This window comes from Xenopus laevis, chromosome 5S (genome assembly GCF_017654675.1).
Source record: "Xenopus laevis strain J_2021 chromosome 5S, Xenopus_laevis_v10.1, whole genome shotgun sequence".
Lineage (NCBI taxonomy): Eukaryota > Metazoa > Chordata > Amphibia > Anura > Pipidae > Xenopus > Xenopus laevis.
In genome coordinates, this window is record NC_054380.1 from 25120248 (window position 1) to 25146127 (window position 25880).

The window sequence follows — 25880 nt, forward strand, 5'->3', positions numbered from 1 at the left end:
TTAAAATGTTTTTTCTTTTTCTGTGTAATAATAAAACAATAACTTGTACTTGATCCCAACTAAGATATAATTAAATTTATTGGAAGCAAAACCATCCTATTGGGTTTATTTAATGTTTACATGATTTTATGAAGATCCAAATTATAGAAAGATTATCTATTATCCGCAAAGCCACAAAACTTGCCACTGACTGTTGCCCTCGGTGCTGCCCTTAGCCCTGGCCAGTGGGCAGCTGTTACTCAGATCTGTATTGTTTAAAGTCTTTGCAAAGGAGTGCATGTTGATGATATTTAAAGGCACATGTTTCTATGCATGACCTTTTAGAAAGACTAAAGGAACAATCTGTTTCCAGTGGTTTATTTCTATATTAATAACAAGTATGTGAAAGGTGGCTGAAGGGCTCCAAACCACCCTGTAAGCAAACACATGGGCTTGTCTCACAATGAACTTTGCTCTCGTGTCTTGTAGCTTCTGGCCCTTTAACTAATTTGTGTTGGCCTGCTACTTATCTGTGCTTGCCTTTCCTATTTAAGTCTGTTTTAGTTGCTGCCTCCTGAATGCACTACAAAAACGACTTCTCACCTGGATTTCCCCTTCTTCCTGACACTAGGGGGGTTATTTATTTATTTTTACTATAAGATATGAATTTCTAGTGGAAAAAAAACCTAAAATTTTTCAAGATTTATTATATCCCGAGAATGGAAAATGGTTGTATCTAAGTCAATGGGAGAGGTCCCTATCCTATTTGGAATTTTCAGTGGTCTGTGCTGGAATTAACCCGAAAATCTGACTATTTCGGACAAAGATCCAAAAAATCCGGGCTTTTCTCGGAAAAAGCCTTAAAAAAAAAAAGAGCCATTCAGGAAAAATATTCGAAAAATTTTTACACTGAACTGTTCCTGTAAAAGGAGTAAAATATAGACAATTTAACATAAGATTAGAAGTTTAGATTAAACCCGTAGACACGCATCTATACCTACAGGGTACCCGCTTTATTTGCAGGTAACCCACGGGTACGCGACTCACTGCAGAGCTTTACATTATGCAACTGCTGGATGGAGAAAAACTGATTGCAATATGGTTTTCCCTTCAATTGTACTCAGCATTTGTAATCAACTCAGCATGCGTCAGCTCACTGGCCCAGTGATTTATACAGGGAAGTCTTCCATGTGATGTGCAAACACACACATTTAATTGGCCTCAGTGCTTTACATGATGCTGTCCAGCTGGATCTGAGGTTCAGATATTAATTACGTTAAGGTTACATAAGAAATTGTTGTTAAATATAACAATATACATTTTATTCAGTAAATCAGTATTTAAGTAATATTTTTCATGGAAAAGAATGCTAACAATGGTTTTATGGATGTAGATCAGTGATCCCCAACCAGAAGCTGGTGAGCAACATGTTCCTCTCCAACCCCTTGGATGTTGCTCCCAGTGGCCTCAAAGCAGGTGATTATTTTTGAATTCAAAGCTTAGAGGCAAGTTTTTGTTGTATAAAAACCAGGTGCACTGCCAAACGGAGCCTCAATGTAGATTGACAATCCACATAGGGGCTACTAAATGGCCAATCAAAGCACTTATTTGGCAACCCAAGAACATTTTTCATGCTAATGTTGCTCCCCAACTCCTTTTACTTCTGAAAAGTAATTTGATTTGATTTGCAAGAATCCGAAACCTGCTGAAAAAGGCCAAATCCTGGAGAGAATCTTTGATTCAGTGCATCCCTACTCTTAATATTCTTATATACAATTTGAAAATTCCAGGAGGTTGCGTTCTGACTTTTGGCTTGTTTATGAGCAAAAACTCTTTAATTTCTGCTCTGGGTTAGGCTGCCAAGCATAGGACTCCTGGGAGGAAACTTCTGTAGCAGCTGCAACGGGTCACGTAATGTTCCTTTCCTCTGTCGCTTTCTGTTGGATTGGATATGCAACACTGGATGCCCTCATGCTCTCACATTGGCTCATTCAGGGGGTTATTTATCAAAATCCGAATTTCTCTCATGTTTTAAATAAAAAAAAAAGTCAGACCAAACTAGAATCCGCAATTTACCCTTATTTATCATTTAAAAAAAAAAAAAAAACAGAAAAATTGGATCAGGAAAAGCGCAACATTTTCAGATTGGCGCACGAAAATCACAACTTTTTTAGGATTGTCGTGTGTAAAAATCTGAATTTTTCAGATATGACCCCGAAAAGTCTGAATTTTACGTGAAATCGGCAGAAAAGCCCGAAATGTTCGGGTTATCGTACGAAACCCAGCGCAGACCAAAATATCTTCAAATTGCAAATAGAACCTCTGCCGTTGACTTCTACAGGACATCAGGTTGAAGATTGAGTTTCTTCAGATTCAGATTTTTTGCATCCTCAGGTATAATAAATCTAGAAAAATTTGAATTGTTCGAGTTTTTAACATTCAGACTTTAATAAATAACCCCTTCAGTGTCATCTATAGGCTCCAGCCCTGCACTCTGTTCATCTGGCCTAATCAGGAACAATGCCTATAGAATAAAACGTTTTGTTTTTATCTCTCACAGAAAAGTAAAAAATGTAATGCATCATATAAAGGACTATCATTTAGTGCAGAAGCGCTGCTTTACATTAGAGTGCAGGTACCTGAGGAAAATATGGAAGAACCAGCTGTTTTATTTTAATAAGGGAACAGAAAAAAACAGGATTGTAGGAGAAATGGCCATTGCTACATTATTTCAAGAGTCAGAACCAGAGAACAGAAAGGAATAAACAAATTGTGCATTCAACTGCAATTACATTTTCAGATTAACTATAAAACCAAGTCAATTGCTTAAACTGGCCATAGACATTCAGATATGAACTTATGTATATTCTCCAAACGATAGTGCGGTACAACCTACCACTAATAGGGTTGCCACCTTTTATACATTTTTTTACCGGCTGCTGGGGGTGGGGCATGACGTCAAAAGGGGCGGGTGTGACGTCAAAAGGGCGTGGCCACGCGACGGAGAGCCGCGGACGCTAGAAGAGGCAAAAAAAAAAAAAGGTAAGTTGCAGGGGATTGGGAGCAGGCCGAGGGCTCCTTTTGATCGTATTACAAATTTACCGGCAGCTACATTGCCGGTAAATTTGTAATACCGGCCTTGGCAGGTATTTTACCAGCTAGGCAACCCTAACCACATACCAGTCAGATGAAATAAAGTAGTAGAAAGAACAAATCAGACGGTGTTCTGGCCATGAGCAATGGTAGGAAAGTAGTAAGTAAACCCAATGATATGGTCAGATAGGCAATACATGCAGAGATATTATCAGTAGCAGACCGAAATCTTCTAACCTGTCCCATCGCCTAAACAACCGTCGATATGGTACGAAAAATGTTGGGGTGAAATGGTCTGAAAATTGTACAAAAGGAAAATTCGTACAACTTTATCCTTGCGTCTGTGGCCAGCTTTAGAATTGCATTATGCGAAAAAAAAAAAGTTTTTGAGTGGAGGTCCCCTTTAAATTAAATACCTCGAATCAGTAGTTATATCATGATCAGGGAGTAAAGTGAAAATATGCAAGAATTCACATTAAGCCACATGCTGAGTTCTTTGCACAGGAAGTAGAAAATTACTCAAGTCAAGATTTTAGTAATGACCTATTTTGTTGTTGCTCTTAGGCCAAATGTATGGTTTGTGTTAATGACTAATCTCTTACTAGAAACACATTCACATGCTGTTCTGCCAAAATCATTCATTTATTTCACTTTCATTTGTTACTGTACCAAGTCCATCCCTAGGGGTATATTTGCAAGCACAGGTGCCTATACATTACCAGCATGAGCTCTACTTTGTTAGTGAATGTATCTCATAAAGCTCTGCTGGCGTGGAATGGGGCCAGTAAGTGCCCTGGAAAATCTAATTTTCTATTGAAAGATTAGACTTAAAGGAGAAGGAAAGCTACCGAAGCAGTTTATTGCCAATAGATTAGCCACAATAGTGCAAGCTATAACACTATATTTATTCTGCAGAATGCTTTACCATACCTGAGTAAACAGCTCTAGAAGCTCTCTGTTTGTTTAGCATAGTGGCTGCCATATTAGCTTGGTGTGACATCACTTCCTGCCTGAGTCTCTAGCCCTGGGCTCAGATTACAGCTGGGAGGGGAGTAGGGAGGAGCAAACTGAGCATGCTCATGCCCTAGCCCTGGAGGTTTATGCTGACAGCAGGAAGTCTGATACAGAAGCCCATGTGTACACAATAGAAGGAGAGAAGTGTTTCTTTTGGCAGAGAACTCAGAGCAACATTACTTTGAGGGTTTACTGGTGTATTTATATAGACCTTTCTGATAAAGCTTACTTCTTTTTAGCCTTTCCTTCTCCTAACATTTCTCAGTAGAGAATAGTCGTTATAAGGACCTTTCTTTCTGTCGGCATATGCCCCATAGCTCTGTGAGAAATGCTTTAAAAGGACATATCGTTACAGATAAATGGTCAGAACCCATCCCATGATATCGGGGATCCAACCAAACTGCTTGTGGTAAACAATCTACTCATCACCAGTTCAAGATCTAATCACAATGTATTGTACTCTGGCTGTGTTGTCTATAGCACTCGAGTTTCACACTCACATTGTAGCATTTTCACGGCTTTGTACAACTATATGGGAAATGCTTAATGGTTTGTAAACATCTAAATATATGACGTTTCTTTTTTTGCCTGTCTATTTGGATACTTGATGGCAACTAACACCCCATGTATAATATGCAGTCCTGATAAAGATAATATTATACAGTATTATTTATCCTGTAGAGATAACTGAACATGAACTGATTGTTAGGCTGCAGTATATCACTGTGTGTAGATACAGGTATTGGACCTGTTATCCAGAATTCTGGATAATTGATCTTCACAGTAGAAAATCATCTAAACAGTAAATAAACCCAATGAGCTGGTTCTGCGGCTCTGCCTCCAATAAGGATTAATTATATCTTGGTTTGAATCAAGTACAAGTAACAGTTTTATTTCTACAGTGTTTTATTACTACAGAGAAAAAGGAAATCGTTTTTAAAACTTTTGATTATGTGGATAAAATGGATTCCATGAGAGTAATTTGGAACTTTCTGGATAACGTGTTTCCGGATAACAGATCCCATACTGGTGTTAACTACAGAAATAACTGCCATGTGCAGCTGAGTAGTTAGTTTAACTAAACCCGTTTGTTTTGTGGCCCCATGGTGCCATTGTATTATTCAAATAAATAAATCAAATAATTATCCTGTAAATATATTTTAAGTAAAAAATATGTCTTTATTCCAAAAATCATTTTAAAAAGATAGGCATACAGACCATGTTATTCTGCCTTACCTGTTTCATACCCTCTCGCTTATGGCAGAATATCATGTGATCTTTTTAAAACGATTTTTGGATTAAAGACATATTTTTTACTTAACATTTTTGAATTTATGTACTGGGGGTTTTTATCCCAGTAACTCTGGGCCCTTTTTGGACAGGCCCTTAAACGTTAGCATCCCATCATAATAAATGTTTTTGTATTGTCATTGTATTATTGACATATTGATGGAAACATTTCACTGGGTAAAAGGTTTTATTTGTATTTTTAGATCATTTATCAGTTGTTTAGGGCAGAGTATTAAGAATGGTGTTATTGTTTCCCTTATTATAGATTGAGCTTGACCAGAGAAACTTTTATTTAACCTGAAAAAAATGACATATAATACAGATCAGAACATGTAACCTGTGCTTTTGCTGAGGATATTTTTTGGGCAGACCTCAGGCCTTTCATTGTTATACTCAGTGTAGAACAGAGGCACTGAAACGCAAGAGAAATTATTGACAATATTGTCATATCAATATAATTTCTTTAACACTTGTCCTTTTTATGCTTTAATGCTCCTTTCAATTTATTGCTTTCTCCTTAGTATGAAGGTGGGTGGGCGTTATCTCAGGCAAATGTACTGAAAATCATTTGTGCAGTCCCCATAACCCATTGTCCCTTCCTCAGGGGGGACTTCCTTCCTAATGTTGCTACAAGATAATTGTTCAATGGTGTTATCAGTGGGGTTGTTTCCGGCTTCTTGACGTTTGCTATTGGCACCATCCTCTGCAGTAAAGACCATCAATTTCCCATGCCTCTAATCTTTGACATCAGCCAGTTTTTTATCTACTTATTTGTCTTTCAAACACATTCCTAAAAGGTTACACATCTCTAGATGTTGAAACCTTGCCTGCCATGTTTACTTTCAGCTGCCCAGTTTACTTTTCAGGTGCCCACAGATATAACATATATGCTGATAATTTCCAACTATTGCTGCATACTGTTATAATTAATTTGAGCAGCTATTTGTTCTTGATCCCCAAAAGGGGGACATATGCTACGGTCTAAATGCCCTCTTTGCCCTACCCTATAACCCACCCTTAATGTAACAAGACCAGAGCTCGTTCACTCACACTTGGCACTACAGCCCTTGCAGGGAGTTGGCCTTGCCTGCTACCCAATCCAAGAATTGTCTTGGAACAATGTCTGCCGCCTCCAATTCAGCGCTATGAGCTTCAGCAGATACTTCTTAGTATCATTCAGGCAACTCTACTCACTGAGTGGTCACCTTCTGGCCTCGTATGGAGGACCTTTTTTGCCATGTGACCATTATCCCTTCTGTCAATATCCCTGAGGCACCTCAGCCTATATGTCCATCGGTGGCACCTGCTAAAGCAGCTCTATATTCATCCATATCCTCTAGCCAGTATTATGGTGGACCATTCCCATTATCTTTCACTCCCAGGTGTTAAGGTGGCGATAGACGTTATAATTATGATCTTTCCTGCGACCAAGATCGTTCAGGGAGAAACAATAGAATTCTACCTGTATTTGATGATTCAGCACTAACAGTGGCCGATGTTGGGGTGCCTACAAAGAGCCTGATCAAAATTTTCCGGCCAGCCCAATTGACGAGTTGACCAATATCCAAGTCTTCTGCCAATATTGGTTGGCTCGTTTCCCACCATAGACAGGCTGAAAAACGATATTGGTGAGTCTATGACCACCTTAAAGCAGGTTCTCTTCTGTAGTCTCAGATGTCACAATGGAGGATCTCCGCAGCTTTTAGAAACTGAAGTAGAACATGACCAGTATCCTTCCCGTTCTGTTTATTATTAATCCATTAAAGGTTAATCTGCTTCCAATTTGATTTCTAGTATTGTTTTTAGATCGAATTTCTTTCCAGTTACAGACTTATTATTTTTCCAGTTACACAATAGATTCCTCCCATGGCTGGGGAAACGGGGGTTAGGCAGCTTTACCGGAAGCCATCCATTAGAAAATGGCAAGATAAGAAAACAAGCCTTAGTGCAGTATTTCTTTTTTCCTTCCATTTAAAAGTCATGTTAAACCTTTTACCTAGTGTTGGGATTGCAGACAATTCTGAGGATCTGCCCACGTTTCCTGCCCACAATCTAAGCACACGCATTCCTCCTCATGTCAAGGGCCGTATAGGAAATGCAGGAATTTCTTTTGTTTCACTGTGTTTTCTTGAGAGTTCACGCACAATAGACATGGCCAAGTGTCTTTTCATAACGTTTGTAGAATTCATTACGCAAGATGTGACAATGAGCTGTGGCTTAGATTAATACTGATTCATCTCTAAGGACTCATTACAGTCCATTTTAAGCTCTCCACTTTTTAATGCCTTGTGGCGCTGACATATCTAATTCAACCTGCTGATATTTCTGAAGGTATTGCACATAAACTTCATAGTTCTTTGTCCAATAAAGAAAAATATTTTTTAAATCGCATGCCTTCTGTGCTTATTTGCTCCTCCTTTTCCTGATTGGGCCCCCAACTGCCTTGGTACAGATAGGGGTTCCACAAGAAGTCCCCCCCAACTTATTAGGCAAATAGTAGGCACATTGCGACAATAGTTAGTACTGCTGTCTTTCAACTCTGGGGGCTTAGGTTCAATGCCAGCCATGAAAGCGTTTTACATATTATGGATGCATCGGACCGATTCTTTTTTGGATTCAGATGCCTCCTTGTGTATCGATTCGACTAAATGCCAAACCAAATCCGAATGCTGAGCAAAGATTGCCGACGCAAGTCTAAAGCTGGCCATAGACGCAAAGATCTGTGGAGAGTCCCGACATTTTTCGTCCGGCGGAGATCGGTCGTTTGGTCGATCGGACAGGTTAGAAAATTTCTGTCGGCTGCCGATAATATCTCTGCGTGTATTGCCGATCGTACGATTTTCAGTGGGAGACCAGCTTTGGTTGGACATAGATATCGTACGATTGCTGTCAGGGGCAGAACATCGGCTGATCTGTTCTTTAACTAATCTGACTGGTAAGACTTTGATCTGAATGGTTAGTGGCGGGTCGGGAGATGGGAAAGTCCGATCGTACGATGATTCGTACGATCGGATCTTTGCATCTATGGCCAGCTTAAGGCATACTCAAATTGTTGCGAGCAGCATTTTTAAAATAACTCAGATTCACCTGATTCCCGAACCAAATCCGGGATTTGGTGCATCCCTGTATGCGCAAGGAGTTTGTATATTCTCCTGTGCTGTGTTTGCGCAGGTTTTCTCTGGTCACTTGGTATTGTTTTTCTCCCGTTTCTGAAAAAATTGAATGTCTGAATGGCATAATGACCTTAGACTGTAAGCTTCACTGGGGCAGGGACTGGTATCACTCATGTATAATGTCTGTAAAGTCTTGTGGAATATGTCTGTACTATATTGATAGAAATGATAATTAATAAATAAAATGAAAAATCATAAGACAGTGTGTCCCTCTGCATTTAGGGTAATAGTAACAAATATGGCCGTGTTTCATGTACTAGGCAAAACGTTTCCCATCTCCCTCTGTTGTATCTATGATGATATTCTGTACAGACAGTGCCATGCTTATTCGTATATGAAATATACAGCACTTCTTCTGCCTGTTGTTAACAATATTATTGCCTCTCTATTTGCAGATGAGCGTGAAGCCGTGCAGAAGAAGACTTTCACAAAATGGGTTAATTCCCACTTATCCCGGGTGTCGTGCCGAATTACTGATCTCTACACAGACCTTCGAGATGGGAGGATGCTTATCAAACTACTGGAGGTTCTCTCCGGAGAAAGACTCGTAAGCAAACGTTTCAGGGGGCAAATCAGTAGAAGAAATATACTTGACTTGTCACATGAAAGTCCTGATAGGAGGAATCTGTACTGAACCATTTATCAGTCTTATTCTAGATACAATTGCATTTCCTATAAAGTTTTCTTCCCCTTTTTAATTGCAGTTAGTGCCACTGGGCATGCTTGCTTTATCAGAGTTTAACATAAAAGGGACTGTTACAATTTACAGGTTTTCTTACTTTCCTGCTGCTAAAAATGACCTTTTTCCATCAAGTTTTTCCCCTATGGTTTTGACTTAGTGGCCATAAATATTACAATTACGATTTGTCCTGGCACTCTGGCCCAAAATCTTCCGACTTCCCTGATGGACAAGCTGACCGATGTCCTTGCCGATATTGGTCGCCTTATCTCCTGCCAAATATTGTTCAGAACTGTGCGTCTATGGCCACCTTAAGTAAGCTGTTGATATTTGCATAGGGCACATTGTATGCACCATGCGAGTTAACCAAAATCTAGTTAGGCTTACACAAGTCTATTCTGTAACCTTCCTGTGCTGCTGATAACTTCTTATCACTCACCGTTGGCTTAGCCCCCCGACATACAAGTTATATCAGTTCAGGCCAGTGTTTTTTTGGCTCAACCTCACATTTGAGGTTGAACATTTGGTCAAGACCCTACAAGGTTACACATATGTGAAACCATTCTTGTATCTGTGACAGTAAATTCGTGTTCACCCAACATCTCACCCTAAGTCAAAACCCCTCTATGTGGCCTTCCAGGAGCATTTTTCAAATGTAATCCTAATTGGACTTTAGAATTGGCTCTCCAGCCACTGCTCTGGACTTCCCAGGGAGGTCAGTCCCACATTCTGGGGACATCTTAGTTTTTCTGGGTTGCTGATGGGCCTTTCAGCCATTCAAAATATCAAAGACTTTTTATAATGGTTTCACCTCATTAGTAGAACTGTTCCAAAGCCTCAGTTGCTGACCCACCCCTGACCACATTCAGGGGTTATTCATCAAAATCAGATTTTTTTGGGATTTCTTTAATTAAAAAAGTCTGACCACATCCATGATATGACCTTATTTATTAATAAAAAACACTTGATTTAATCGGATTGGGTACAAACTCAATAAAATTGAGTGAAAATCTTAATTGTATGAGGTCCCCCCCCCCCCAGAATAGATTTTTTTTCGGGCTTTCTCTCAAACAGTGTGGCTTTTTTGGATTCTTGCTGAAAAGTCCAAAATAATTGGATTTTGGGGCTTAATTCCAGCTCAGACCACAGAAACTACCATTGACTTATATACAACCTCGGCAGGTCTGAGATGCCGGATTTTCTGATTCTGACTTTTTCTATCCTCGTGATATACTGTAATAAATCTGGAAAAATGTTAGGGTTTTTTTCCACTAAACATTTGGTTTCTATAGTTTTTATAGTAATATTTTGAGTTTTTGGCATTCAGACTTTACTAAATAACCCCCACAGTGTCCAGAATTACTGCACTCAAAATTAACTTGGAAGGACATATTCTAACAAACTGCAGTTCCTGAATGTACAGCAACTAACTGTAAAGGAATTCAAACTTATCTGTGGGTGTTGGCTCGTAACTATCAGTGTTTAGACTGATTCATAGGCACAATCCTTTATGTGAAGGCTAATGTCACACCTAAGGGTAAGGTCACACCTGGAGATTCGCCCGAAGTTGCCTCACGAGGAAACTTTGGGCGACTGCGGAAAACAATGCAAAGCGAGTGCCATGCCGCAGGCGTTTTTTTTTTCCATTATAGCAGGCGGAAGACAGGGAGGAAGCCATTCAGGGGAATTAGTTGCCCCAAAGAAGAGGTGATTAGTCGCCGGGCGACTAAATCTCCCCGAATCTCCAGGTGTGACCTTACCCTAAGGGTTTCTCTGCTGGCTGAGATAGTGTGAGTACAGCCTAAATCCCAAATAACATCAATGTCGCTGCACACATAGGGCAGGTTTTTTACCTGAGTTTTCCCAATGCAAAGAAAACCCTATGTCTGGCATCAGCTTTAAAGGGCCAGTAATACGTAATGAGAGAGAAAGAAAATGTGGCATAACTCAAAAATTATTAGGACATCCTTTATCTTGCCAGAATGAGCCACAGTGATGCATAGAATGGTTGTGGTTCACAGAAAGAACAGGCAGGAATGACTCCAACTAATGGTTAAATTAATATTTGTCATGTCTGGATGGCAGTTAAAGGGCAAGTCAGCCCCAAAATAAATATTTGCCTAATACAAAAAAGCATAATTCTTAGCAACTTTACAATATACATTTATTAAACACATATAATGTACAAATAACTTTAAATCCATAGACAGATTATAATGAATGTATATTGCAGTTTAGAATGATGTTATCTTTTTTAACGCAAAAACAAATATTTTTGACGTTGACATTCCCTTTAAAGGGAAATATAGCGTCATTTAGTTCTCCTGTTAGTTTCACTACTACTGTAGTAGGTGAATGGTGATGAAAAAACATTTCCAAAGCGGCACTTCAACACAAAGTTGCCAGGGCGATTAATCTCCCCGAATCTGAATTTGTGCCCTTACCCTTAGACTCACAGTTTAAAGGGCAATTCACCTTCATTGGCAAAACTGTAATAACTGAAAAATCCCACAGAAATATGCTCAAATTTTCATAACTTGCCAAATTTTGTAAAATGAACGTGGTAATTATGGACGTGCAGCAACTTTTTTATCCCTCTTTTTAATGCCAAAATGTTGGGAAGTATGACCATGAAGGATAAAGGGTCCCTTCACAGTCTCATTGGTGGACATAATTCATTTGAAGGGCATTATCCCAACCTTTGAGACTTTTAGGGCAGTTTCTGGTCAGCTAATTTAAGCAGTTCCTGTGCCTTCTAGGGCAGGATTTCCTTTTCCCTGCATTGCAGCTGCCTCCATCCCATGCTTAGTAATTAGCTTTAACATGATGTCAAAACCTGATTTCTAATATCAACAGATTATTTTAAAATGGTAGTCCTCCTTAAAATTAACTTTCAGAATGATATGGATGGTGGCATTCAAAGACTGATCTTGCTTTTCTGAATTATTAACAAGTATTTGTGAAGCTGTCAGGCTTGGAATTTAACAGTTATTTGGTTGCTAAGGACTTAATTGCTCAAACAGCATTATTGTTTCTATATGTATATCTTATGATTCAGCTCTACACGTGTGCATTGAATGAATGATCCTGGAAAGATTGTAATTGTAACGTCTATAGCCACGTTTAGTGATGCAGATAGTGGGCCAGATCTGGCTGAGCCAAACATTTGGCCCCTGAGTCAAATGTCAGATTCTGATAGGACCCTCTTCAACCCATCTGGAGAGAGCCACATCAATAGCCTGAAGCTTGCTCAACTGATTTCTGTAACCTACATGGTAGACATGTAGCTTCTACACAAGCAGATATCAGTCAAGTTGCTGGTTGTTTTGGCCCCATACATGGGCAGAAAAGTCCTTACCCGTTGTTATTTTTAATCTATTGAGAAAGTGAAAATTTAATATAAGCTTCCTCATACCGAAGTAATATACTTTCTAAATACAATCAATCAAAATTCTGCATTGTTTCTGAAATAATCACTATCCCTCTCTCAGCATCTGTTTCTCTTTATTCTGTCTTCATGCAGCATAATGGGTCAGATGAATGATCCAATATATCTTATAGGGGGACTCCTTTTGCCTAGCAGATGTATTAGAGCCCACTCAAATAACTAATTCAAGTGCAAACAAAATCACTGACTTTTGCACAAATCCTGCATGTAGAGAGACAGGATTTCTGATGATTTGAATAGGGTGAGCTCTAATTTATCTTCTAGGCAAAAGGAGCCCCTCTATAAGATATATTGGATCTAACTATTATTCAAAAACAGACTCCTGCATGAGACAGACACTGAGAGAGGAATAGTGAAGATAATCTTGGTTATTTCAGAAACGCTACAGAATTTTTAATTGAATGGATTAAGTAAGTTTCTTATTTCAGTATGCTGAAGCTTATATTCAGTTTTCATTTTCACGATTGTTCCCCTTTAACAATTCCCAACCAGATAATAGTTGGGCTGCTGCTGGTTTTGTCCCCATACGCCGAAAAATAAACTAGCCATCCTGCCATTGGCACGCAAGTAAATTATTGGCGGATACAAACCATGTTAAAAGTGGCACTGACGGTGGAAAATTAAAAACGCTCTGGCAACATGGCAACATAAAAATGTGCTTTTATTTTGCTTAAATGATTCTGTTAGTCTCCTGCAATGCAGAATGTTATGGATTTGACAGGTCTGGGCTGATTGGCTGTTTGAGAAGGGCTTACACAATGAGGAATGATTGTAATTAGCTCACTAATGGATGGTGATATTTCATCCTAAGATAGAGTAAAATAGGTCAAGGGTGTCCCACCATTGCAACACTGAAGGCTGCAGTTTTTCAGGCACATTTCAGTTCTTGGATAGGTATGCTTAACAGTCAGCAAGTTCGTTTTTTAACTATAAGTGAGACCATTTTTTTCTTTTTTGACTTCCATTTAACTTTTCTGTTCTATGTGCATATAGCCCAAACCCACCAAGGGCAGAATGCGCATCCACTGCCTGGAAAACGTTGATAAAGCTCTCCAGTTCCTAAAGGAACAGCGGGTGCACCTGGAGAACATGGGCTCCCATGATATTGTGGATGGAAATCACAGGCTGATCCTTGGTCTTATTTGGACCATTATTCTCCGATTCCAGGTACAAATAAATATCCTGTTATATTTTAGCAGTCGTTGTGTTTGATACTTGAACAAGAGAAGTGCAGATGTGGAACGGAAAATTGTTTGTTTTTCTTAGATCCAAGATATTAGCGTGGAAACTGAGGACAACAAAGAGAAGAAATCTGCTAAGGACGCGCTGCTTCTTTGGTGCCAGATGAAGACAGCTGGGTGAGGAAGGATTAAAAGATTACCTCAAAAGATCTTCTTACACAGAGTTTTCACAAAAACAATTGTGCTTGCACCAAACATGTCCTTAATGGGATTAGTGCAAAGCACAGAATTGACTGTATTGTCTGCGTAAGAAGTAACGGAGAGGCCCAATACTCTTCCATATGTCCATCCACTTAGTGGGTATATGTTCTGCCCATGACTGCCATTCCAAATCCAGATCCCCCACATGGGACCAGGACTCATCAATAGAAACTTGTACACAAAAAAGTATATTGCTGATTATGCAGGGACAGTAAATACAGTAGTGAAATAAACAGCTGCTCATGCATACACTCTGCAGCAAAGGATTCACTAACCTTTTTTTGTTTTTATTTGTTGGTTATTCATATGATTTTATAGGGCATATGCCATAGAATATATATCATTCTAGAGAATTTAGTTCTAATGAGATTAAAGGAACAGTAACACCAACAAATTAAACTGTTTTAAAGTAATGAAAGCGTAGTGTACTGTTGTACTGCACTTGCACAACTGGTTTGCTTCATAAATGTTATTATAGTTTATATAAACAAGCTGCTGTATAACCATGGGGGCATCCATTCAAGCACGGGATACACAGTAGATAACAGATAAGTACTACTATAGTTTATATAAACAAGCTGCTGTGTAGCCATGGGGGCAGCCATTCAAGCACAGGACACACAGTAGATAACAGATAAGTACTACTATAGTTTATATAAACAAGCTGCTGTATAACCAAGGGGGCAGCTATTCAAGCACAGGATACACAGTAGATAACAGATATGTACTACTATAGTTTATATAAACAAGCTGCTGTGTAGCCATGGGGGCAGCCATTCAGCACAGGATACACAGTAGATAACAGATAAGTACTACTATAGTTTATATAAACAAGCTGCTGTGTAGCCATGGGGGCAGCCATTCAGCACAGGATACACAGTATATAACAGATAAGTACTACTATAGTTTATATAAACAAGCTGCTGTGTAGCCATGGGGGCAGCCATTCAAGCACAGGATACCCAGTAGAAAACAGATAAGTTCTGAAGAATCCCATTGTATACCACAGAGCTTATCTGTTCTGTATCCTGTGCCTTTTCATCTTTTTCAGCTTAGAATAGCTGCCCCCTGGCAACACAGCAGCTTGTTTATATAAACTATAATAATATTTCTAAAGCAAACATCATTTATCAGTGCAGAGAAACACTACATTATATTGTCATTCCTTTAAAACACTTTCATTTTTTGGTGTAACAGTGGACATACACAGGTGTAAAGGTGGTCATACACAGACAGATTTAAACTGCAGATTCGGGTCCTTAAGAATGATTCGACAGTTTATCTGCCTGTGTATGGGGCCCCATACATTGTAATTCGATTATTCGGCCCTATTGAGGAAAGTTGTCACCAAACGAGCAAATCTTACAGTGTGTGGCCACCGTTACTGTTTCTTAAGGACATTTTTGTGATAGTAGGGGAAGTGTATTAAATGCGACATAGACTGTATATACAAATATATCTGAAATGAGCTCTAGAGAATGCAAAACTGGAAGTTTCCCTTTGTGTAACATCTTGACAATTTCTTTTCCAGCTATCCGAATGTGAACATCCATAACTTTACAACTAGCTGGAGGGACGGCATGGCATTCAATGCACTTATTCACAAACACAGGTATGTAGAGAAATCTGAGATGGGCTGCTCTGTCCACCTTGCTGCTGGGTACAGGAGGGTGTGCAAGAGATCATACAGTCGCCTCAATAGCACAATTTCGGTTTCTGGTGTAATCTTCCTGTAACATCTGAGCTCTCCCCTTAGCTGCTGTTTTATTTCTGTAGTTGAGGGGGAGTGGGTGGGGGATATTTTTAACATATTCTTTCTTCCCATAGCACATTACAGGTTTGCCCTTTGACATGATTGTAGCATGATATACTAGGGAAGTTCAAGCTGATGGTGTTATAAAGGGCTGTGCAGTTTAGGCTTCTCACAGTATTTTAACTGATAGTGCTAGTTAATGATAAACTAGTGATGACTGAAGCTATTGTACCTGTGAATTGAGACTGGCAGGGCCTGCTTTTATACATTCACCATGCAAATCTAATGTTAAAGGCTTTTTATAGCATATCTGTCCAACTCATATTCACTCTTATGTCCCCTCCCTGCCCAAGGGTAAGGGCACACGGGCAGATTCAGGGTGATTAGTCGCCCCTGCGACAAATCTTCTCTTCTTCGGGGCAACAATCTCCCCTAACTGCCTTCCCCTACCTTCCCGCCAGCTAGAATGAAAAATCTGCAGCGGGATGGCACTCGCGGAGCTTCGTTTTCCGAAGTCGCCCAAAATGTCCTTGTGAGGCAACTTTAGAAAACGAAGCGAGGCGAGTGCCATCCTGCTGGCGATTTTTCATTCTAGCCAGCGGAAAGGCAGTTCGGGGAAATTGTCGCCCCGAAGAAGAGGAGATTTGTCGCAGAATCTGCCCGTGTGCCCTTACCCGAAGGGTTTCATAGACGTTCTGAAGGGCATGTAAGACCTTTAAAAGGTGTGGCCTATTTCTTTTGTGGGAAAGGGCTTCTGTACTGCTGCTTTTGTACCGGAGCCCTGGCTATCATACACTTAACAGCTTTTCTTTAGCAGCCCTTGTCTCCTGGCCTTTTTCCTACTATGTCCCTACTACTACAAGAAATTGTTGTAGCATGTAAGTGGTGTGCCTACTAGGAATTCAGGGGGCTTGATACATGCCCCAGGACCCTGCACCCAGGGCAAACTGAATTTGCACTCTGATCATGGAAGAAATCTGCATCAGTGGTATTAAACTTTACAGGTATGGGATCCGTTATCCAGAAACCTGTTATCCAGAAATCTCCAAATTATGGAGCTATAGACTCCATTTTATCAAAATAATCCAAATGTTTAAAAATGATTTCCTTTTTCTATGTAATGATAAAACAGTAGCTTGTACTTGATCCCAACTAAGATGTAATTAATCCTTAGTGGAGGCAAAACCAGCCTATTATATAATTAATTATTTTCTAGTACACTTAAGGTATGAAGATCCAAAATTACGGAAAGATCCGTTATCCAGAAAACCCCAAGCATGCTGGATAACAGGTCCCATACCTGTATAAGGGGCCCAAATCCAGAGTTAGCATTGCAAGTCGCTATTCATGATTCAGCTTACAGTTACTTGTGTTTCTAGGTTGGTGACCTCTTTGGGGGTCTTAACAGGTAGGCAATATATACCCTACTTTAGACCTGAGCTGTTCGTTAACTTGCATTATGCAACTTGCCCGTATAATACGATGTATGCCGCCGTCGTGCTTTTACATTTATTGGCTTGTAAGCCTTTCATGGAAGTGAGTGTGGCCTGAAGGTGCTGTGCTTGCCGGCCTCGCTGCTCTTCATACGACCAGACCACATACTCAGCTTTAAGCCCTCTTGAAAGTTGACAGAATGAGAAAAGCAGACGGTGGAAAAGTACAGCTCGCAAATAAAATAATTGATGGAGAGTTTGTTGTGGAGAAGAAGTGACACTTGAGCATTGGGCCAGATCCAAAAAAAAAAAAAAAAAAAGACTCATTTATTCCTTTAGACCTTCTAAGCATATATTTATGTTCTTCACAATTTGTCAGGCTTAGCGGCTGTATAAAGAGGCATTTATCATGTGGCAGGAAAGAATTTAGTCCCACTATTAAAGGAGAAGGAAAGGTTAAAACTAAGTAAGCCTTATCAGAAAGTTCCATCTAAATATACCACCCCAAAGTAGTGCTGCTCTGAGTCCCCTGTCAAAAGAAAAACAGCATTTCTTTCCTTCTATTGTGTACACATGGGCTTCTGTATCAGACTTCCTGCCTTCAGCTTAAACCTAATTGCCCTGGGCAAGAGCATGCTCAGTTTGCTCCTCTTCCTCCGCCCCCTCCCTTCTCTACTGTAATCTGAGCCCAGAGCAGGGAGAGACTCAGGCAGGAAGTGATGTCACACCATGTTAATACTGCAGCTCCTATTCTAAACAAACAGAGAGTTTCTAGAGCTGTTTACTCAGGTAAAACATTCTACAGAATAAATATAGCATTCTAGCTTGCACTATTGCAGCTAATCTATTGGCAATAAAATGCCTCTGTAGCTTTCCTTCTCCTTTAAGGGTCTGGCCACACAGGCAGATTCAGGGAGATTAGTCACCAGGCGACAAATCTCCTCTTCTTCATGGCGACTAATCTCCCCGATCTGCCTTCCGCTGGCTAAAATGTAAATCGCCTGGGGGCAGGCACATGGAGTGCTTCGTTTTCCAAAGTCGCCCAAAGTTTCCTCGTGAGGCAATTACTGGCGACTTTGGAAAAGCGAAGCACTCCGTGTGCCTGCCCCCAGGCGATTTACATTTTAGCCGGGGGAAGGCAGATCGGGGAGATTAGTCGCCGCGAAGAAGAGAAGATTTGTTGCTGGCGACTAATCTTCCCGAATCTTCCCGTGTGGCCAGACCCTAAATGTGCTGTTAATTTCCCTTTCAAAACGTCATTCTGCCACCAGGGCCTTCATTTAAACTACTTGTTTTTCTAGCGAGGGAACAAATCTCTGATCGGAAGTGGATTTCTCAGAGTAATAATAATGTGAACGTGAGCGAGAATGAAACTCATTGTGCTTCACAGAAGCTTGTTGGAATGGAATAATAATGTCTTATGGGGAACCCAAATCTTCATTGGCCCAGTATGAGTGTGTGGTAAAACTAACAAGAAGTATTGAATCCATTGTCCAAATCCAGCATGGCCTTTCTACAATGGGGTGATTCAGGGTGGCTTGTCACCCAAGCAATTCCAGCTGGGCCATCGAATTCACTTTTATGACAGTTACTTGGACTTGGGGTTGGTCAATTATCTCTCGACCATGAATGTGTATTTATTATTGGCCATCTGCCAAAAGCGCCCCGGAATATCCCTGTGTTTGTCATTACCATTATAGACCAGGATCACCGGGGTTCTGCAATAGAAAGCAGTTTTGGCTCCCTTAAAGGAGAACTAAACCCTAAAAATGAATATGTATAAAAATGCCATATTTTATATACTGATCTTATTGCACAAGCCTAATGTTTCAGCTTCTCAATAGCAACAATGATCCAGGAATTCAAATTGTCACAGGGGATCACCATCTTGGAAAGTATCTGTGACACTCACATGCTCAGTGGGCTCTGAGCAGCTGTTGAGAAGCTAAGCTTAGGGGTCATCACTAATTTACAAGTAGAAAATGAGGTTGGTCAGTAATATAAGCTGATGCTACATGGCTGATTACTATATTCTGATGCTAATTGCTCTGGTTTCTGTGCTGCCATATAGTAATTATCTGTATTGGCCTTATATTGTGACATTTATATTCTATGTGTATTGTATATTTTTAGCCGGTCCCTAAGCTGTGCAGTGAATCAGCAGAAAAAAAAATGAGGAGCTAATGGGGCATCTTTGGAGACACAGATCTTTACTGCTAAAGGGCTGTGGTTGCCTTGGGCTGGTATAGAAAGCCAAAACATAATGTACAACATTTCTAGCCTACTTCTTTAGTTAGTTAGTTCTCCTTTAAGCCAGACACTGCAGATGGACTATGTGCTTGGGGAAAGACATGGATAACATCTTGATCTCAGCATATTCTTTGCCCCTATGTAAATTGATGCGGTTGCTATGGCATTTTAACACACTGATATCCTCTTCATTACCATCTAGGCCTGATCTAATTGATTTTGATAAGCTGAAGAAATCAAACGCACACTACAATCTTCAAAATGCTTTTAACCTGGCAGAGCAGCACCTTGGCCTTACAAAGCTTCTGGACCCTGAGGGTAAGACAGCAACTGCGAAAACAGGACTAATGTTCACCGATATCTGTATTGGCTCCGCACCTACAGTGGTGTGAAAAACTATTTGCCCCCTTCCTGATTTCTTATTCTTTTGCATGTTTGTCACACAAAATGTTTCTGATCATCAAACACATTTAACTATTAGTCAAAGATAACACAAGTAAACACAAAATGCAGTTTTTAAATGAGGGTTTTTATTATTTAGGGAGAAAAGAAATCCAAACCTGTGTGAAATAGTAATTGCCCCCTGAACCTAATAACTGGTTGGGCCACCCTTAGCAGCAATAACTGCAATCAAGCGTTTGCGATAACTTGCAACGAGTCTTTTACAGCGCTCTGGAGGAATTTTGGCCCACTCATCTTTGCAGAATTGTTGTAATTCAGCTTTATTTGAGGGTTTTCTAGCATGAACCGCCTTTTTAAGGTCATGCCACAACATCTCAATAGGATTCAGGTCAGGACTTTGACTAGGCCACTCCAAAGTCTTCATTTTGTTTTTCTTCAGCCATTCAGAGGTGGATTTGCTGGTGTGTTTGGGTCATTGTCCTGCTGCAGCACCCAAGATCGCTTCAGCTTGAGTTGACGAACAGATGGCCGGACATTCTCCTTCAGGATTTTTTGGTAGACAGTAGAATTCATGGTTCCATCTATCACAGCAAGTCTTCCAGGTCCTGAAGCAGCAAAACAACCCCAGACCATCACACTACCACCACCATATTTTACTGTTGGTATGATGTTCTTTTTCTGAAATGCTGTGTTATTTTTACGCCAGATGTAACGGGACGCGCACCTTCCAAAAAGTTCAACTTTTGTCTCGTCTGTCCACAAGGTATTTTCCCAAAAGTCTTGGCAATCATTGAGATGTTTTTTAGCAAAATTGAGACGAGCCTTAATGTTCTTTTTGCTTAAAAGTGGTTTGCGCCTTGGAAATCTGCCATGCAGGCCGTTTTTGCCCAGTCTCTTTCTTATGGTGGAGTCGTGAACACTGACCTTAATTGAGGCAAGTGAGGCCTGCAGTTCTTTAGATGTTGTCCTGGGGTCTTTTGTGGCCTCTCGGATGATTAGTCTCTGCGCTCTTGGGGTAATTTTGGTCGGCCGGCCACTCCTGGGAAGGTTCACCACTGTTCCATGTTTTTGCCATTTGTGGATAATGGCTCTCACTGTGGTTCGCTGGAGTCCCAAAGCTTTAGAAATGGCTTTATAACCTTTGAAATTGAACTCAGGTGTGATAAACCACAGTTAAGTTATTTTTTAACAAGGGGGGCAATCACTTTTTCACACAGGCCCATGTAGATTTGGAGTTTTTTTTCTCCCTTAATAACGTAAACCTTTATTTAAAAACTGCATTTTGTGTTCAATTATGTTATCTTTGACTAATAGTTTAACGGTTTTTGATGAGCAGAAACATTTAAGTGTGACAAACATGCAAAAGAATAAGAAATCAGGAAGGGGGCAAATAGTTTTTCACACCACTGTATGTGTCATAAGCAGATTTACTACTAAGTGATTACATTGTGCCTCATATCAGAATTTCTGCCCCAGTGACACATACTATAAATACATTAAAGGTTGTTTGGTCAGCACAATAATAGGTGTGTCATTTTATTTTAATGCAAATTTGAGCAAGGTCAGACATTCTAAAGCTGGACATGCACTGGCCAATAGAAGCTGCCAGAGTCCGCAGCTAATCGGACTGTGTATGGGGCACTCCTGTCGGTCTACCCAACATGTATCTGGAAGAAGTTTGGGCAGACATTTTATCACCCCAGTTTGGCCCAGTGTATAGGTGACCAGTCTACCTTTCAGCAAGTATGTAGCAGCCTAATTCAGCTGTGTCATATATTAGTATTTGTAGTGGCAAGACATGAACAAGGTAGAAAAGGCAACCACACATGAGCCAAATGATGGCATGGTGTGCATTATTACTAAACGTGTGGCCAAATAGTTGAATTGTTCAGATATTAGGTGGGAGGTCCAGCTTGTGCTACCATCCTGACCTACCATTGGGTCAAAAAGAGCCACCATTTTCCAATGTGATTGATCAACTCCAATCCAATGAGAGGTGGACCCCACTCAGCAATCAAAACCAACCAAATCAGTGAGCCATCCTGCGCCATGCATGGGCAGCTTCATGAAGTTGGATCAGTTACACAATCAGATGCATGCCAGACCTACATATGTTGGTGCATGGCCCTTTTCATTACATTTATTTTGTCCTGTCTTGTATATCCTTGCATTCTAGATATCAGCGTGGATCATCCTGATGAAAAGTCTATCATTACCTACGTTGTAACATATTACCACTACTTCTCCAAAATGAAAGCTCTCGCTGTGGAGGGCAAACGTATAGGAAAAGTAAGTTGATGAAATGCATGTAAAATGAACCGGGCTCTTGGTATCACGTTAGGTATATATGTAAACAAATTCTTCTTTGTACAAACTGTTTTGTCTTTTGCAGGTGCTGGACAACGCCATTGAAACAGAGAAAATGATTGAAAAATACGAATCTCTGGCCTCCGACCTCCTGGAGTGGATTGAGCAGACCATCATCATCCTGAACAATCGGAAATTTGCCAATTCTTTGGTTGGTGTACAGCAGCAGTTGCAGGCGTTCAATACTTACCGTACTGTGGAGAAACCCCCCAAGTAAGATCATTGTGCCTTTTTATTGCTTTTGCAATGAATGGAAAACTGTAAAGATGGCCATTTATGGGCAGATCCACTCGTTTGTAGAGGTCTCTAAACAAGCTGATCTTCCCCCGATGTGCCCACCTTAAGTGGGCGATATTGGGCTGATCCGATGGTGGGCCCTAGGGCCTAACGATTGGATTGTGACACCGGAAATGTCTGAGGAGCCCCCCCCCCCTATAAGATATATTGAATCATTCATCTGACACCCAACTGCTGCATGAAGACAGAAAGAAGCAAACAGATGCTGGATTATTTCAGAAGCAGTACAGAATTTTTAATTGATTGTATTTAGAAAGTTTCTTAATTCAGTATGAGGAAGCGTATATTAAATTTTCAATTCATTTTCGCGATAGTTCCCCTTTAACAATCAATTTAATAAGCTTTAATTATATTCAATACGCTGGTGGTTCTGTAACTGAAATTAAAGAATAAATAGGAAATTGCAGACACTAATTACACCTCATAAAAACCCCACCTTAAGGGGGAGATTCGTGGAGATTTAGTAGCCTGGCGACTAATCGCCTGTTCTTCTGGGTGACAATCTCCCCAAATTGCCTTCCGCCTGCTAAAATGAAAAATCGCCTGCGGCAATGCATTCGTGTTGCTTCAATTTCAGAAGGCGATTTTTCATTTTACCAGACGAAGGCAGTTCGGGAGAGATTGGCGCCCCGAAGAAGAGGTGATTAGTCGCACACTGGCAGATTCGGGGAGATTTAGTCTCCTTGCGACTAATCGCCTGTTCCTCTGGGTGACAATCTCCCCAAATTGCCTTCCGCCTGCTAAAATGAAAAATCGCCTGCGACAATGCACTCGCGGCGCTTCGATTTCCGAAGGCGATTTTTCATTTTAGAAGGCGAAGGCAGGTCGGGGAGATTGGCGCCCCGAAGAAGAGGTGATTAGTCGCCAGGCGACTAAATCTCCCCGACTCTGCCCGTGTGCCCTTAATTAGTCCCTTTTAGTATGGGTGATTCTTTGCTTTTATAGCGTTGATGTAGAGGTATCATTTCAATAAAGCTGGCCATAAATGGGCTGATGAAAACTGCCAACTTGGCCCCTCCAGTCCTAATCAACTCATGCATGTGATGCTTGAAACTGCCTGACCAATATCTGGCCAAATATCATAGCCGATAATTTAATTAACTGTGGAATGTGTCCGTAGCAATAGTATTTCTTGTGGCATAATACAGTTAAATAATTAATAGAATGTCCATGCTTACATTTTATTTTTCTTTCCAGATTTACAGAGAAAGGAAATTTGGAAGTCTTGCTTTTCACCATCCAGAGTAAAATGAGGGCGAATAACCAGAAAGTGTACATGCCAAGAGAGGGCAAACTCATCTCAGATATTAACAAGGTGACTGCCAGCTGTGTGTCTCCTAAATATGCCTTTTCTTTCCAGCTGCAGATTTCCAGTAAGGGGCGAATTCAGTGGTTCTCTCTGGGCAGATTAGAAAAGAACCTTTACACAAAGCTTTTTATTGATTGTAACTGCTCAGGGGCGGCATTGTTGCCATGTCTGAAATTCCTGTGTGGCTGCTGGTGCCACCCTGTGTTTCTGCTGCATTTATTGGGCTGTGTGAATAGAATTTGCTAATTATATGTACAAATTCATACAGCAGCGCCAGATTCCTCGCATTCTTGATGACTTTAATGCTAAAAGGGGCCTAGCTTAAATTATTGCTAAGCTTTTGCATTAAATGCCTTTCAAGTATAGATTAAACCCCCTGTTACAATGATGTAAATTTTTAAATCACTTGTCTTTATTCTTAGTACAGAAATGCCCATAGTGAAAGTGTCTCATCACCCTCGTCTTGCTATCTCTTAGATAGAACTAGTACAGTATGAACATTCATGTTGCAGAGATCATATATAATTCCCTTACAAACTTACTTGGCCTCTGTTCTCCCTCTCCAATTCCCAATGCCTTGGCCACGTGACTTTACAGTTAATGCATTTTACATAGACCGTTTCTTGTTCTGTTCTCATTACACAGTAGATGAGTGGTTACTCTATCCCTCAGCGCATTCTTTGAATCTGAACCCATTCATTTGCCCAGTTGCACCTCTGCCAAGTTCACAGGCTTAGCTAGCCAACCGTAACACAAGGGGATCAAAGAGGCCACATTGATGTGCCACCTGACTGTGCCAAAACTTCCTTATTGTAACAGGACACTTAGTACATAAGTCCGTGATGCCGAATTACTATACAAATCCCTTATTGAGAATCATTAAATGTCTGGTGCAAATTTGCACCTGGGCAGTAACCCATAGCAACCAATCAGGGTTTAGGTTTTTTTCAGACAGCTACAAGTTGCTATAAATTAGGGATGCAACGAATCCAGGATTCGGTTCGGGATTTGGCCAGGATTCGGATTCTGACAAATCCTTCTGCCCGTCGAACCGAATCCGAATTTGCATATGCAAATTAGGGGCGGGAAGGGAAATTGTGGGACTTTTTGTCACAAAACAAGGAAGTAGAAAATGTTTTCCCACCTTAATTTGCATATGCAAATTAGTATTCCATTCAGTGTTTGGCCGAATCTTTGATAAAGGTTTCGGGGCTTCGGCCGAATCCAAAATAGTGGATTTGGTGCATCCCTACTATAAATGCAATTGTCTGGTTGTCAAGGGCCAATTTGATCAATGTTTATAAATGAACCTCACTAGGTTTGCCCAGAAGCAGCAACCCATAGCAACCAAGAAGATGTTTGCTATGATTACACTGGTAACCAATAAATCCTACCTGTTGATTGGTTGCTATGGGTTACTGCTCCTAGGCAAATTTAGTAGGGTCATTTATAAACATTGAGCAAATTTGCACCTAGGCAGTAGCCCATGTTAACCAATCTGACAATTGCATTTAGTGTTCTACTTGCAAAATGGCTGAAAAGACTATTATAAAGGCTGAAATAATATACATTTTATATTGTTATAAAGATTAGGAGAATACAGATTTTTTACGTTAACTCCATCTAGGTAGACCCAGTTAGAGGGAGGGAAAATAACACAAAATATTTATGCCACAGTGGGGGTCATTTATCAACACTGGGCAAATTTGCCCATGGGCAGTAACCCATGGCAACCAATCAGATTGCTGCACTCATTGTTCTACTTGCAGCTGGCTTCAAAAAGCTAATCACTGATTGGTTGCTATAGGTAACTGCCCATGGGCAAATTTGCCCAGTGTTGATAAATGAGCCCCAGTGTGTTCTGTATACACTTAACTGAACTGAAATAATTTTTGATTTGTTTTTAATTGTAGTTTTTGCTAGTTATATCAGCAATTTCTCTAATTGATCA

The 25880-nt window shown here is 40.3% G+C and overlaps 1 protein-coding gene across 3 annotated transcripts in view; it reads left to right on the top strand.

Annotated features, from left to right (window-relative positions):
* sptbn1.S (spectrin, beta, non-erythrocytic 1 S homeolog) overlaps window positions 1–25880 on the top strand; it is a 121631-nt gene that overhangs the window by 56315 nt on the left and 39436 nt on the right. For all 3 annotated transcript variants that reach the window (XM_041564324.1, XM_041564325.1, XM_041564326.1), the window contains 8 exons: window positions 8945–9096; window positions 13670–13843; window positions 13943–14034; window positions 15650–15730; window positions 19757–19872; window positions 22133–22245; window positions 22349–22536; window positions 23818–23935. In XM_041564324.1, coding sequence (XP_041420258.1) covers window positions 8945–9096; window positions 13670–13843; window positions 13943–14034; window positions 15650–15730; window positions 19757–19872; window positions 22133–22245; window positions 22349–22536; window positions 23818–23935 — 1034 coding nt within the window. The remainder of the gene's footprint in view (window positions 1–8944; window positions 9097–13669; window positions 13844–13942; window positions 14035–15649; window positions 15731–19756; window positions 19873–22132; window positions 22246–22348; window positions 22537–23817; window positions 23936–25880) is intronic.